The sequence below is a fragment of the Apostichopus japonicus genome, chromosome 8 (genome assembly GCF_037975245.1).
Source record: "Apostichopus japonicus isolate 1M-3 chromosome 8, ASM3797524v1, whole genome shotgun sequence".
In the NCBI taxonomy this organism is placed as follows: domain Eukaryota; kingdom Metazoa; phylum Echinodermata; class Holothuroidea; order Aspidochirotida; family Stichopodidae; genus Apostichopus; species Apostichopus japonicus.
In genome coordinates this window covers 3,294,754-3,308,857 of record NC_092568.1, presented here as the reverse complement: position 1 = coordinate 3,308,857, position 14,104 = coordinate 3,294,754, and the positions used below count along the sequence as shown (strand labels likewise).

At 36.8% G+C, this 14,104-nt stretch overlaps 1 protein-coding gene across 3 annotated transcripts; it reads right to left on the bottom strand.

Moving 5' to 3' along the window:
- Positions 1-377: 377 nt before the first annotated feature.
- Positions 378-12,562, bottom strand: LOC139971965 (DNA polymerase eta-like). Of its 3 annotated transcripts, none has more exons than XM_071978835.1 (11): positions 12,289-12,562; positions 11,863-12,005; positions 11,095-11,229; positions 10,394-10,653; positions 9,454-9,608; positions 8,356-8,459; positions 7,621-7,740; positions 4,585-4,708; positions 3,611-3,676; positions 2,946-3,115; positions 378-2,350 (listed from the first exon to the last, which is right to left on the bottom strand). In XM_071978835.1, exons 1-11 carry the CDS (start codon positions 12,337-12,339, stop codon positions 1,321-1,323), a joined length of 2,358 nt encoding a protein of 785 aa, XP_071834936.1. In that variant the 5' UTR covers positions 12,340-12,562; the 3' UTR covers positions 378-1,320. The 3 variants fall into 3 exon arrangements, with proteins under 3 accessions (XP_071834936.1, XP_071834938.1, XP_071834937.1); XM_071978837.1 differs by having other exon boundaries at positions 380-2,350; positions 12,514-12,529; XM_071978836.1 differs by having other exon boundaries at positions 381-2,350; positions 12,273-12,562.
- Between the last annotated feature and the right edge of the window lie 1,542 nt (positions 12,563-14,104).

Here is a 14,104-nt window from a genome sequence, read left to right as displayed (position 1 = left end):
TGCAAAATTTCTGTAGTGACCCGCCATTTAAGTGAAAGTCCAAGACAAATTCTAACTTGCACTAAAAAAAATTGCTTTGCCCTCTCAATCCTTGATTTGAGCCCTGTTACAAAAAACTTTAATTTATACCTAATATATCCAAGCTTCTGTGAATACATTCATTGTGATTATTAACAATATTAATAAGATTATTACATTAAGCAATGGAATAGTGGTACAGGGATGGGATTTAAATACTAAGATGATTCATTGAAACTGCAAATAAAAACAAGGATTGTACACAATTATTGAGGTAGTAAATTTGTATTGAAAAGTTTATAAAACCACTTACTTAGTTTGCAACCTTCTTTGGTCACTTAACTTCCCGTGTATAACATAGGCACACCAGCCCCCCCCCCCCCCCCACACACACAATCTTCCCAGAACTATTGTAAAACATACAATGCAGCAAACATGATAGGCCTTTTGTCTTTTCATTTCTCATAAATAGATTCCTGAGGTATTGTGTACATTACATTTCTTCCAAAGACTGACGTCCAAAATAGTTTTACCAAAGAAAGATAAATGTATTTCAAAGTAACATCTGTAGAATATATATTGCACATACTAGTTGCAACTTCATTCAGAAGAAGTATGTATTGGTATTCCCCCCTTAAGTAGTAAAACTTTAATTTCTACAAATATAATATTTGCATATATTAAATGCCCATCTCATAGCATAGTTAATTATTCTGTCAGAAAGAATGTTGAATACTATCTTTTCCATTTGAACTTGAAGGGCAACAGAAAACAAAATTGTTATATTTGATATCAAAATCTTATTACATATGAAAGGGTCTATTAACTTTCATCATTTTGTTCTTATGGCTCCACAGAGGGCAGCATTAAATCTTAAATCCTCCACCAAGATAGTTTTATTAAACATTCAGATGTATTAATTTCAGTATGTTCTGCAAATATATAAACAAATCTTCATAAATAGCTTGTTTAATGGACAAACACATATATAAAATGTTTGCACACAGCTTCATAAGGTCTAACCTCCCTGGCACCTCCATAACTGTTTCCCACTTGCCCTTGAAATTGGCTGCCAACCACCTACCATAGCATGGCAACCTCCCTTTCCCTATTTACAAAATATGTTTTCTAATCAACTACTATCTTACATACGAATAAAACTTGCCCTCCCTGAGACATTGTGCCTCCCCCCCTTCACCTGTGAGGTAAGCTGGCCGGAGGTTTTCAAGCAATCCTGCTTTCTTACTTCATTAATTTAATTTAAACGTAAGTAGAAAAGCACTCCCACATTTGCTACGATATTTATTTTTGACTAAAGAAGGAGTGAAGTTTGGTTTGGTTACTTGGATCAGACTTTGATTTCTTAGAAGAAGGACATGCACCCCTCTGAGTCCCCTTCCTCTTTCCTGCTCTTGTATTATCATGTTTGCCCCTCCTCTCCGCAGCCAGGAGAGAGGATGAAGATGAGGAGATGCCGACGCCATTCTCCTGCTCCTGGATTGCCATGGCAACATGAAAGTCTAAATGCTCTGGTAGTTCCCAAGCTGATATCTGATCTTGACACTGATCACAAGTCACGTAATCTGTTTCATCGGACTGAGGTGGATTTTCCACGTCCCCTCCTAAATCTTTGGACTGAGCATTTTGAAAGGAGAGACAAGAATTATCACTTATTTCAGCTTCTTCCAGTTCCTTCTCAACTTTGTTTTTTGAGTTACTGACAAGGTTTAACTCTGATGAGTTTTGAAAAGCGGCTTCTTTAGTTTTAAAGAAGCTTTTCGATGATCCCGTGGGTTCATCTGCCATGTATGTGGGTTCATCAACTACAGTATCTTGTCCTAGTTCATCACCATAGTTATCACAACCATTATCTCCATTCCAAACCTTCTCTTCACAGAGCCCTTCATCCTTAACATATTCATCCCCGTGATGATTTCTCGGTTCCAGTTTCCCATGTTCAGATGTTCCATAGGTCCTGTCTTCATCGTTGATGCATTTCTTGTTAACATTTGGTGATTTCGTGAAGTACTGTGCCAGCTTGCCATTTGGTGTAACATCATCTATATGGTCCTGTTTGCTTGAACTTTGGTTTGAGGTCATATTTTGTTCTCCCTCTCTCTTCTTTCCTTCCGATTCTTTCCTTGTAAAGAAGTTTTCCAGTTGATGTTGTGACTTGGTTGGTTTCACGCCGGCTGCACTCGATGGTTCTGCTTTAAGCTTCTCGTCGCCCTGGATACTGAAGTAGTTATCCAGTGAGGTATTGTCTCCGCGATACTGTGGCACATCTGTAAACTTTGTAGTAGATAGACCAAGGTTTATAATAGGTGGGGACCTGCAATAAAACAAAACACACAATGTAAAACAATAACAGTCAATAATTAATCCATCTGTAGATGGAACAATGCAGTCAATCATGAAAATAAGGTGATTTCATTTTGTTGTTTATAAATTATGCAACATTTAGTCCAGCTTGAGAGTTTGGGTTTGTTTTCCTACGAATTATTTTAAGTCTGGTTATGCCAAAGCCCACATCAAGGTTTCCCACATATGGCATCCGCCAACCTCTGAACTCCCCACTCCCTCCACCCCTCCCTCCCAATCTCCTCTTCTTCCACTCCACAAGCTAAATTTGACCCTGGAGTTGCTACACAGTTTATATTATTTTCATATTAATAGAACATTACAACACATGTGTGTAAGAGTGTGGAAAACACAATGGAATCTTTCTTACAGGATTTATTGTACAGTCTCATAGTTCAGAATCCTATGACTTCAATGAATTATACTAAATCCTGACTGGTGTATCAGGAGTCCTTAAACACCCTCTGTACTGAGGTATTTTCTACCATAGAAGATAACAGGGATTTATTTGTTTCATTTACGATCAATCTGTCTATTAAACTTGAAATACCGTTCTTATACATTACCATGCTGCTTGGTGACTTCCAGCACGATTCAACCCTTGTATCAGAGACATGGCCGTTCTGGAGAGTGTATTAGTATCATAGGCATGCAGGGCACAGGATCGGCTCACAGATGAAGGTGAATTACCTTGTTGGCGAACATATATGCACATTGACTTGGCCACTCTGTTATTCTAAAAACAAACCATAAATAATGTGAGGAGGATGTGGCAGCAATATTTTCTTAAACAGAAATATTAGAAAATAGGGTTTTAAGATCAAACAAAGGTACAGCCATTGGTAAAGATAATCTGTCTATCAGTAAAGTGTAACCATACAACATTATATTATAATATATCATATAATAATATATGAAATTAGTTATAACGATCATATTTATATCTTTATAATATTAATGTTGAAGAAATTATGATTTGAAGTATAACATTAATAATGATATTTAATGAAGCTTAAAGTATCATGTTGTATGATATGAGTTACAGGGGAGCTGACTTGTATCATAACATAACATTCCGCAACGGATTGAACCTCGCATGTCGAAGTTCTAAATATGACTGAAATTTATTTCTAGCTTAAAGTAAATGTAAAAGTCTAAGACCTCAAAGGAAAAGAAATACAGAAAATTAATCACAGAAAGAAAGGAAAGTTAAAGAGAAATTGAAACTTACCAGAGTTTCCTCTTTTTGTAATCTTTCGGCTACTTCTTCTGACAGCTGACTGAGCCAGAACCTGACCTATAAAATAGAAAGTCTAACTGTGAGGTCAAATATCTAAAATTATACAAGGTTTGTGGAATATGATGTATACAAAGTATGGCAACAATTGTGTATTGGCAGGCGTTTGCATGCACACACACGACAGGTACTAGATGCATTCTGATATCATATATGTTTATTCTATGTGAGGTCAGATGTATAAACTTATACAAACTTATCTGATATATACACACTGCAGAAATATGTGAGTATTTACACACACACGCGCACTACAGTAGCCTCAGAGCATTCTGATACTGAATAAAATGTTAGCCTATGTGACTGTATGAGAATCATAAGAAATACGCTCCAAAATAACTAGATACATGTTGATATCAAGTAAGCTTATTAAGACACATCAGCAAATGTATTACAATGAGTTACATACAACACATTATCTTTGAAACATTCCAACATCAAGTATGTTTATAAGTATTACAACTTATTTGAGTTCAGATGAAAGATAAACACATTCAGATGACACTTGCATCTTGAAACTGTCGAGCAAAAGAAGGAAAGAGGTGGACAGCAATGTAGGAGTTAGAGAGGATCCTTTGTTCAGAGTTTTGCATGAGAGGGATGAAAATGCATTACACATTTCCCTCATCGACTTCCTGAATGGGACTTATGCCTTTTCCAATAACCAGTGGCAGTAATTGTAAATTAGATAAAATGTACATAATGTACATCATCTCAGGAACTGAAGGGGAAAAGGATATCATTTGTAACTCCAAGATGCCCTTGTTTACCATCTTAGTCAGTATAGTATCTGTTTAGAGATATATCCACCCAAATATGAGATGAATACATAACTGAATAGCAACAAGACCAATCTTATCCTATTAAATTAATATCTTATCCTATTAAATTAATATTGGTCTTCATACCTTCTCAACCTTATCCAGACAGCTCCTACCCAGGAAGTTCTTGCTGCATCCAACAGATTTGGGGAGTTGACGAGGTCTGACTGGTTCACTTTCAAAACCTCTGCATATGTTGTACAACCAAGCACTGATGATAAAAAACAAATACTGATGATGAAACAAACTAATGATGATATCAACCACTGATGATAAAAAACAAATATTGATGGTAAAACCAAACACTCATGATAAAAACCAAACACTGAAGATAAAAACCAAATACTGATGATGAAACCAAACTAATTATGATATCACACACTGATGGTAAACACCAAATACTGATGATGAAACCAAACTAATGATGATAAAAACCAAACACTGAAGATAAAAACCAAATACTGATGATGAAACCAAATCATCCTTTACCCACGGTAACAACTGCTGTCCCTTTAATCTAGTTACCGTAAGTGCCCTCATCTCCTTCATAATCAAATAAACAAAATCAAACAAAGTCAGGGCTCAGAAATTGTCCCGCAATATTGTTACAGAAAAAAAGGAATTAAAGGTTTTTCTAACAATCTCATGAATCGATGGTCACTTCTGTACCTGTTTTCTCCACTTTTACTGAAACTGCCTCAGTGCCCATTAAAACTTATGAAAATTGCCTCGGTGCCCATTCAAAACTTTGGAAAATAGCCTCGTGCCTATTTGAATGATGCAAAATTTCTGTAGTGACCCGCCATTTAAGTGAAAGTCCAAGACAAATTCTAACTTGCACTAAAAAAAATTGCTTTGCCCTCTCAATCCTTGATTTGAGCCCTGTTACAAAAAACTTTAATTTATACCTAATATATCCAAGCTTCTGTGAATACATTCATTGTGATTATTAACAATATTAATAAGATTATTACATTAAGCAATGGAATAGTGGTACAGGGATGGGATTTAAATACTAAGATGATTCATTGAAACTGCAAATAAAAACAAGGATTGTACACAATTATTGAGGTAGTAAATTTGTATTGAAAAGTTTATAAAACCACTTACTTAGTTTGCAACCTTCTTTGGTCACTTAACTTCCCGTGTATAACATAGGCACACCAGCCCCCCCCCCCCCACACACACAATCTTCCCAGAACTATTGTAAAACATACAATGCAGCAAACATGATAGGCCTTTTGTCTTTTCATTTCTCATAAATAGATTCCTGAGGTATTGTGTACATTACATTTCTTCCAAAGACTGACGTCCAAAATAGTTTTACCAAAGAAAGATAAATGTATTTCAAAGTAACATCTGTAGAATATATATTGCACATACTAGTTGCAACTTCATTCAGAAGAAGTATGTATTGGTATTCCCCCCTTAAGTAGTAAAACTTTAATTTCTACAAATATAATATTTGCATATATTAAATGCCCATCTCATAGCATAGTTAATTATTCTGTCAGAAAGAATGTTGAATACTATCTTTTCCATTTGAACTTGAAGGGCAACAGAAAACAAAATTGTTATATTTGATATCAAAATCTTATTACATATGAAAGGGTCTATTAACTTTCATCATTTTGTTCTTATGGCTCCACAGAGGGCAGCATTAAATCTTAAATCCTCCACCAAGATAGTTTTATTAAACATTCAGATGTATTAATTTCAGTATGTTCTGCAAATATATAAACAAATCTTCATAAATAGCTTGTTTAATGGACAAACACATATATAAAATGTTTGCACACAGCTTCATAAGGTCTAACCTCCCTGGCACCTCCATAACTGTTTCCCACTTGCCCTTGAAATTGGCTGCCAACCACCTACCATAGCATGGCAACCTCCCTTTCCCTATTTACAAAATATGTTTTCTAATCAACTACTATCTTACATACGAATAAAACTTGCCCTCCCTGAGACATTGTGCCTCCCCCCCTTCACCTGTGAGGTAAGCTGGCCGGAGGTTTTCAAGCAATCCTGCTTTCTTACTTCATTAATTTAATTTAAACGTAAGTAGAAAAGCACTCCCACATTTGCTACGATATTTATTTTTGACTAAAGAAGGAGTGAAGTTTGGTTTGGTTACTTGGATCAGACTTTGATTTCTTAGAAGAAGGACATGCACCCCTCTGAGTCCCCTTCCTCTGAAGATAAAAACCAAATACTGATGATGAAACCAAACTAATGATGATATCAACCACTGATGATAACAACCAAATACTAATGATGAAACCAAACACTGATGATAAAAACCAAACACTGATGATAAAACCAAACACTGAAGTTAAAAACCAAATACTGATGATGAAACCAAACTAATTATTATATCACACACTGATGATAGAAACCAAATACTGATGGTAAAACCAAACACTCATGATAAAAACCAAACACTGAAGATAAAAACCAAATACTGATGATAAAAACCAAACTATTGATGATATCACACACTGATGGTAAACACCAAGTACAGATGGTGAAACCAAACTAATGATGATAAAACCAAATACTGATGATGAAACCAAAATATTATTATTATTATAACTATTACTATGTATTTGAGAGAGCGCTCTACAAAAGATCACAGCGCTTTACAGAAACAAATATAAACTACACAATTAAAACAAACACCAATCCTAAACACAAGCAAAAAAATACAAACATTACTGCTCAGTAAATAAATATGTAAAATTTCATGGGACCTTTGAAGACCGAGACGGAAACCGCCACACGAATACCCACAGGCAGCTGGTTCCAGAGACGGGGACCAATAACTTGAAAAGATTTATCACCAGATTTATCACCAAATACTGATGATGAAATTATTTTATTGTATAAGTGTCACAACAGCTGCATAGCATGAAGAATAAGGTCACTTTACTTCTGTCTGATAAGTGGAAGAATAGCCTAACATAAGTCTATACAATGTCAACTGCAGATTAAGCTAGGCATAATGTAATTGCATTTAATATTCAATGGTGGAGTTGTTATTGTAATGGAGTGATCAGGCTTTAATCAGGCTTTTTCTCACAAACCTGGCTTGGATGCTTCTGTCTTTCAAAATGTTCTTACCCTGATTTTGGTCCAACTTTTGCCTGTAGTTCAGCTTCAGAGTATTGCAAGAGGTCTCCCATATTGACAGCATTCAGACCCTCAGCAACGGAGGCACCGAGTTTACCTCCAAGACCACGACTAGTAAAAGGAGAGTCCAAAATTAGTTTAAATCTGCTCTTCTAACAACTTATTCGAAAAATATTTACCAATTACTAAGTCTTAACTTCATCCCAGTGACAGATTATAGAGCCAGCCAACAAGGTCGTTGGGGTGGAGGGGGTCGTTAGGGTGGAGGGGGTCGTGGGGGTGGAGGGGGTATAACAGTCCCCCTCTTGATCTCCTTTTCTGAGAAATGAAAATCACAGACATTTTGCAGATTGTTTCTTCATATGCACATCAAGTTTCTATACTATTATATCAAATAGGCTAAGAGATCAAAGAGGGTAGACTACGAGCCAGTATCTGTATGAGCTATACATTTCATGTGTAGGATGGCGACTATGCAAAAATGACTGATACCCATTATCCATGGGACAGTATTTAGGCCTATTGCATGTAGATGGGAATAGGAAAAGTGCTAACATCTGTGGCAAAACATACTGTAGCTAGTGATAAAAATGTGATTGTAGGAACATGTCAAAACTGAAAGTGATGATTTAGGCAAAATTAGGAAAGTTATCATTTTGGTATACATGTGTATACAATGGAATTCAGAATGTAGCTTAAATGCCATATTGTATCCAAGGGACTTACACTTTAACAATAGGTAGATCCCTAAACAGGACATTAACAAAGTCATGAGGAAGGACAGACTGTTTCCTTGGTTTGTTGAGACCGCACACGAGCTTGGACAACATCTGCAGATGATGAAAAACATGGAATGCTTTCCTGTTAAGTTCCTGCATACTCATCGTAAAAGACTACTAAACAGGTTGAGGTCGATATAACATTGAACTTAGGGTTTTCAGAGTGTCATATTTTACAATCCAATTTGTATTTAGTTACTGCAGCTCATTTTCGGTGTCATTGCTTATTGTACCTGATATTGTTGTACATCCCACCGATTCAATATTACCACAGCAACACTATCATTTATCCTGATCCCAACAGGGTGCAGTTCGCTGTTAATGAAACCTGACTCCTTTATGTAAAGTAGGCTAGGCTTAGAAACATCTGCTATGAAAAGTGTGGTAGGTCTTAGCTTGATGTTGGTACTTGTACTAAAGGTAACTTACTGTCATGTGGTATTCTAAATCTATTGTGACACTATAGCAAAAAGCCAACAAAACCACTTTGTGCTCATGTTACTTGCCTGGTGGAAATGTTATGTTGAAAATAAAAAAATAAAAAACTACTTTCAGTAGGACAGTATCATTGAAATTTCCAAGCACTTGGAATCATATTCACATAATTAGTTATCATAACAAGAACAAATTTATTAGTAAAAACAATGTAATTTCAAATGAGAAATGATATCATGAGATTATGGTCAATGAAGTGAGAGAGAAACATTAATTTTTATTTTTTATTCATGCATTTGTAAACCCAGCCACATACTGCCGGACTGTAGAATACACAATTCAGCTTGACCTGATATTCCATAGTTGTCAAGACTCATAGTCCTACCACTGATCCCCACACTATGTATGACTCACGACAGCATGCTGAATACCTTATGACCGGTGCTCGTTTGGGTAATATGCAAATTTACTTCCCTGTTGTTGATTACATTTGCATAATCGCAGGCAATCCATCTGACAATCCATGATTCAGTCTGGCAGTATGCAGCTGGCTTTAACCTCTAGTCCTTCCAATATCATGGAAGCAAGATCATGCATCGAGCAGACGAACCTTATTATGTGCGATGCCAGCTGAACAGTTGAACTTGGTTTGCTGCAGCACTGCTGCCCTCATTTCTTCTGTAATGACCGCTCCCACCGCTAAACGTTTGTCTTCAATTTTGCTCAAGCTGCCAAGCCACTGATGCAGTTGATCCTTCCTCATATCTGTGGATATTTAATTTTAAATTTAATTTGCTGATAGTAGAGACAATTTAAACTCTGATGATTTGGGAATTACCTCCATGGAGTTTACCCACGGCGAGACATATCATTTGCCTCTTATTATGTTGACACCTGGCTGCTACTGTCAACGCATTGGCAGTAGAACTCTGTATACATAGAAACAGCTGCAAAAAGCACCACAGAATTTCAACTGAAAGAAGTTTTCAAAACTAGTGACTCAAAGAACCTGTCAATGAAACGATTTCAGATAATGTCTGCCATCTCACTGACTGCAAAATACTGCCACTATCTCTTTCAAAAGAGTCACCAATAGTTCAAACATTGCTCAGAGTGAATTATTGAGAACCACCGTTAAGTAACACTGGGCATTCAAGAGTCCAGACACTAGAGGAACAGACAGACAGATAGAGATGAAGACAAACAGACAGAAAGGACAAAATGACTGAGACAGAAACTAGCAAGCAAGATGGAGACAGACATTAGAGAAACTAGCAAAGAAAGGTAAATAATGAAACAGCCTTAACAGAGAAACCAAGACGGACAAAAACATCCATGTTTCCTCACAATTAGATATTAAAGATGATTACTGTGTCTTAGTGTTCACGTTGATGTAATCATCTTAAAGATATGCATGCACCCTCGACAGAGAGAAGAAGCATGCTAACCAAGTAACCTTGATTTAATCAAGGAGTAAAATAAATACACAGCAATTGGCACTTTTGATTTGGCAGACTCTAAAACTGAAAGTTTGATGTATTTTACATTACCTTCCTTTGATATTGGAGGCCTTTTTTTTCCTTCACATTCTTCTTCTCTTTCATCATCTTGAGCAGATTTTTCATCTTGCCATCCTGCTACATGAGTATATGGTAACATCTCCAGCGAGATGGGATGCTCTCCCATCTGTGAGAGGCGAGCCTCAACTTCGTCTGTCAGATCAATGAAAGCCTCATCGATGCTGGCACGTTCAACCTTCTTGCTAAACTGCATCAGAACGTTGATGACTTCTGCTCCAGCCTCCCTGTATCTGATTGGACCATTCAAAGAGTTCAACACATCGGTGTAAACACTTCCACTTATAAGCAACTTTAGGGTGAATGCTGTCCGAGGCCACAAAGATTGTTTCTTGGATGTTCATTAAGGACAAAATTTACACCAAATTTGAGAGATTTAGCATAGTTTGCCAACTAATCCCTTCCATCCCCTTCCACCTCTTTGCCCCTTTGCACACACACACATCAACTGTCCTTCTTCCTACCACACACGCCAATTGCTTTAAGTCTGTGATTATGTCAGAATAACTAAATACATTCTTGAAACCTGATAATCTCTCTATTTTAACTATAAAGTGTTTGTAATATGTAGTCTAGTTGCTGTTTAAATTAATTTACCAGTCATAATATCTGTATAATTTGGTATTAACACACTCACAACAAAAAGATGCCATTAAGAAGTTTAGATTGCTTACTTTGTCAGATCTGCCTTGTCCCTCTGAACAGGGACACGGACCAGTTCGATTTCTGGACAGAACTTCTGTGCCTCGTCTCCCATCATGCCTCGTTTTACTCCACGGTCTCTGGCCTCATAACTGACTGCTATAGTCCTGTCGATAAACCATGCATACATCACATTCAATATTTCATTTAGACCGAGTCTGATATAATGCTTGGGAAGTTTCACTATACAGTAGTAAATCTTACTTTCTGAGAAAAGTTTATGCAGATGTATTATCACTAATACCAAATTCATCTCAATAACATAGTTCAGTTTTTCTCCTCCTTCCTCTAATGTATTTGTCCATTTATTTCATTTGTCCATATTTATATACATATATGTTAATTTACTCTTTAAAGGTCACCAGCATTATAAAATATTTATGCTTTTCTAGTGTCCTTTGTCCTTTGTTTGACATATGTTTATGACATAGGCTAGGCCTACTTTCTACATACAACTTGCATATGAGAAATCATGTTCAACCTGAACATATAACTTTGCCAACATTTGCTATGGAGCACAGCATCTCTATCATGACAGAAATATGCACAGAAGGATACAGTACCTTAAATAGGAAGATATTCTTCCCAGACAAACCCACAAGCTTTCCTTACAGGACTATTGATTAGACAGATACATTGTAAAGCTGGCAGATAGGGGATGATATTGAGGACACCTTTTTTTTTTGGAGGGGGGGGGGGGGGGAATTTTATTAGACCCTGACTTACTTTAGCCTACTTACCCTCCACCTTTGTAGGTTTTGTACTGAACCACAGCACATGGCTTCCCTTTCAATTCTGGTTTGTCTCGCTGTTCTACTTGAACATAGAAACAATCCATATCAATGAGCACAACCACTCTATCCAAGCTCATGGTTAACATAAACTGGAGAAAAAAAGAAAACATATTGAATGAGATTCAACTTCCAAAACAATCACATGCAGGCTGCAGATTTTATACTATACTATGATACAGAATCTAAAAGTAAGAACAGTTATTCAGGAATGAGTTGAACTAAAAATATAAAATCATAACTATAGTCCTCATCACACATTGCTCATGTTACATAGCCTGATAGCCATCGAGAATTAAAATTAAGGTAGGCTATAGCGTATTTATATGTCTGCTCCCAACTTCATAATCATAACTTACTTTTCATAAGTCGCACCTCTGCAGATTGTTGATCAACTGTGATGCAATTGCTCTTGCACAAACACATAACTTAGGCCCCAGCCTAAGTTAGGCCTAGCTAGCTTAGTCCTGAACATAAAAGCCCATGGAAAAGCAGTAGCATGGACCTATTACCCACGGAAAATAGTCAACGATCAAGAAAGTTACATTAAGGTCACCCAAAGTTCATACGAGTTTGTAATGTATGTGACTTGAAATCCACGAAATATTGCAGTAATCCTTTCCGCAATCAAAAACCATGAAACGAAATCCCTCATGGTCGATTGTTTAGTTATATACTACCGTCAATTACAAGTCGGTGGGATTGGTGCCCCCTATAATTAAATAATGCAGGTATCTGGATGTTTATATGTCGCTAACCTGACCACATATAACCAATACCATTGATGTCCATGAAGTCCGATACATCAGTATAGTATCCCTTCACCAAGTCATATAATAAACATAAGCTTATGGTATATAATTTAGGGAAAGTCATGTTAAGAGATACATGAAAGGTTTCATTTGCCTTTCAAATTTTTTACACAGTCATTGGGGAAGAGTTTGTCTCTCATGGGTAGGCCTACATACGAGGGATTTTGGATTTACTCAAACATGTCTTTTAAAAGGAATTTGAAGGCCACACTTCATTAAAAAGAAGGAATTTGAAGGCCACACTTCCTAATCACCAGGCTAACCGACTGTATTAGTGTTCGATGCATTTATTTAGCAATAGTTCATATATGTTACACAGTCGTAGCAAGTTTAGATAAAAAGTTACCCTTTCATTTGAATGTAATTGTAAAAATACGTTCATACAGTCAGCCAATTTGCAAATGGAAGATGAAATCAATTATCCATAGACAATACTTTATTTTTCATATAGAGTTCGATCATGTATAAAATAAATGACAGATACTTTTAGTCATGTTCTAGCAATTCACTATCTGTATATATTTTATCCTGAAAACTAAGGATGGTAATAATGTTGAGAAAAGTCTGGACAGCATGCCCTTCACTTCTCGCCAGAGAGTAAACTTTATGCAAAGTGATTCTCCAACCACACTCAAACCACCACAACACGTCTTCCTTCTACCAAGTCCCAGATACGATAAAGTTTCATGTCATGGGAGTTGGGACTATCTATATAGATTCACCCAATCCACAACTCGACTCAACTCTCCCACCCAATTAATTTGACCCCTCCCCTGCTCTCTTCCATTCCGCAACCTATCCACCCGATAGATAACCAATCTATAAAGGCCCGGTCACACTACAGCGATATTTTATCGGAATACTATCCGATTTTCCCAGAGGAATCGAAACAGACAGTTTTTCGTTCGGGTCTTCTAGCCACAGTGATAAAGGACCTGATTTGCTATCTGTTGAGCCATTCCGATGTGGAATAGCCCTCTCCTAACTTTTGATATTGACTCCGTTTCCTTTTATCGGTTAGCTATCCGATTTCTCTTCCGATTTTTATCACTTTTCGATGTGACGTCACTTCAGAATGTAGTCAGTTCTAGAACCCCTCAGATTTGAAGTAGGTATTCGAATATTCTACTGCATTCATTACATTCACTACCACAAACCTCACTCTTCGGCCTTAAATCGGAAAAATCGGACCGTATTTCGATAAAATATCGCTGTAGTGTGACCGGGCCTTAAATTGTTGTGCCCCATTTCATTTCCCACCCTGATTTAGTCGGCCAGTCTGTATGTTTGACTGCACAATACTCAAAATCAACAGTATTGTCATAGCGTCCCCTCTAACAAGAATCGATACGTGTGCTCATATTTCTGGACACGGCATT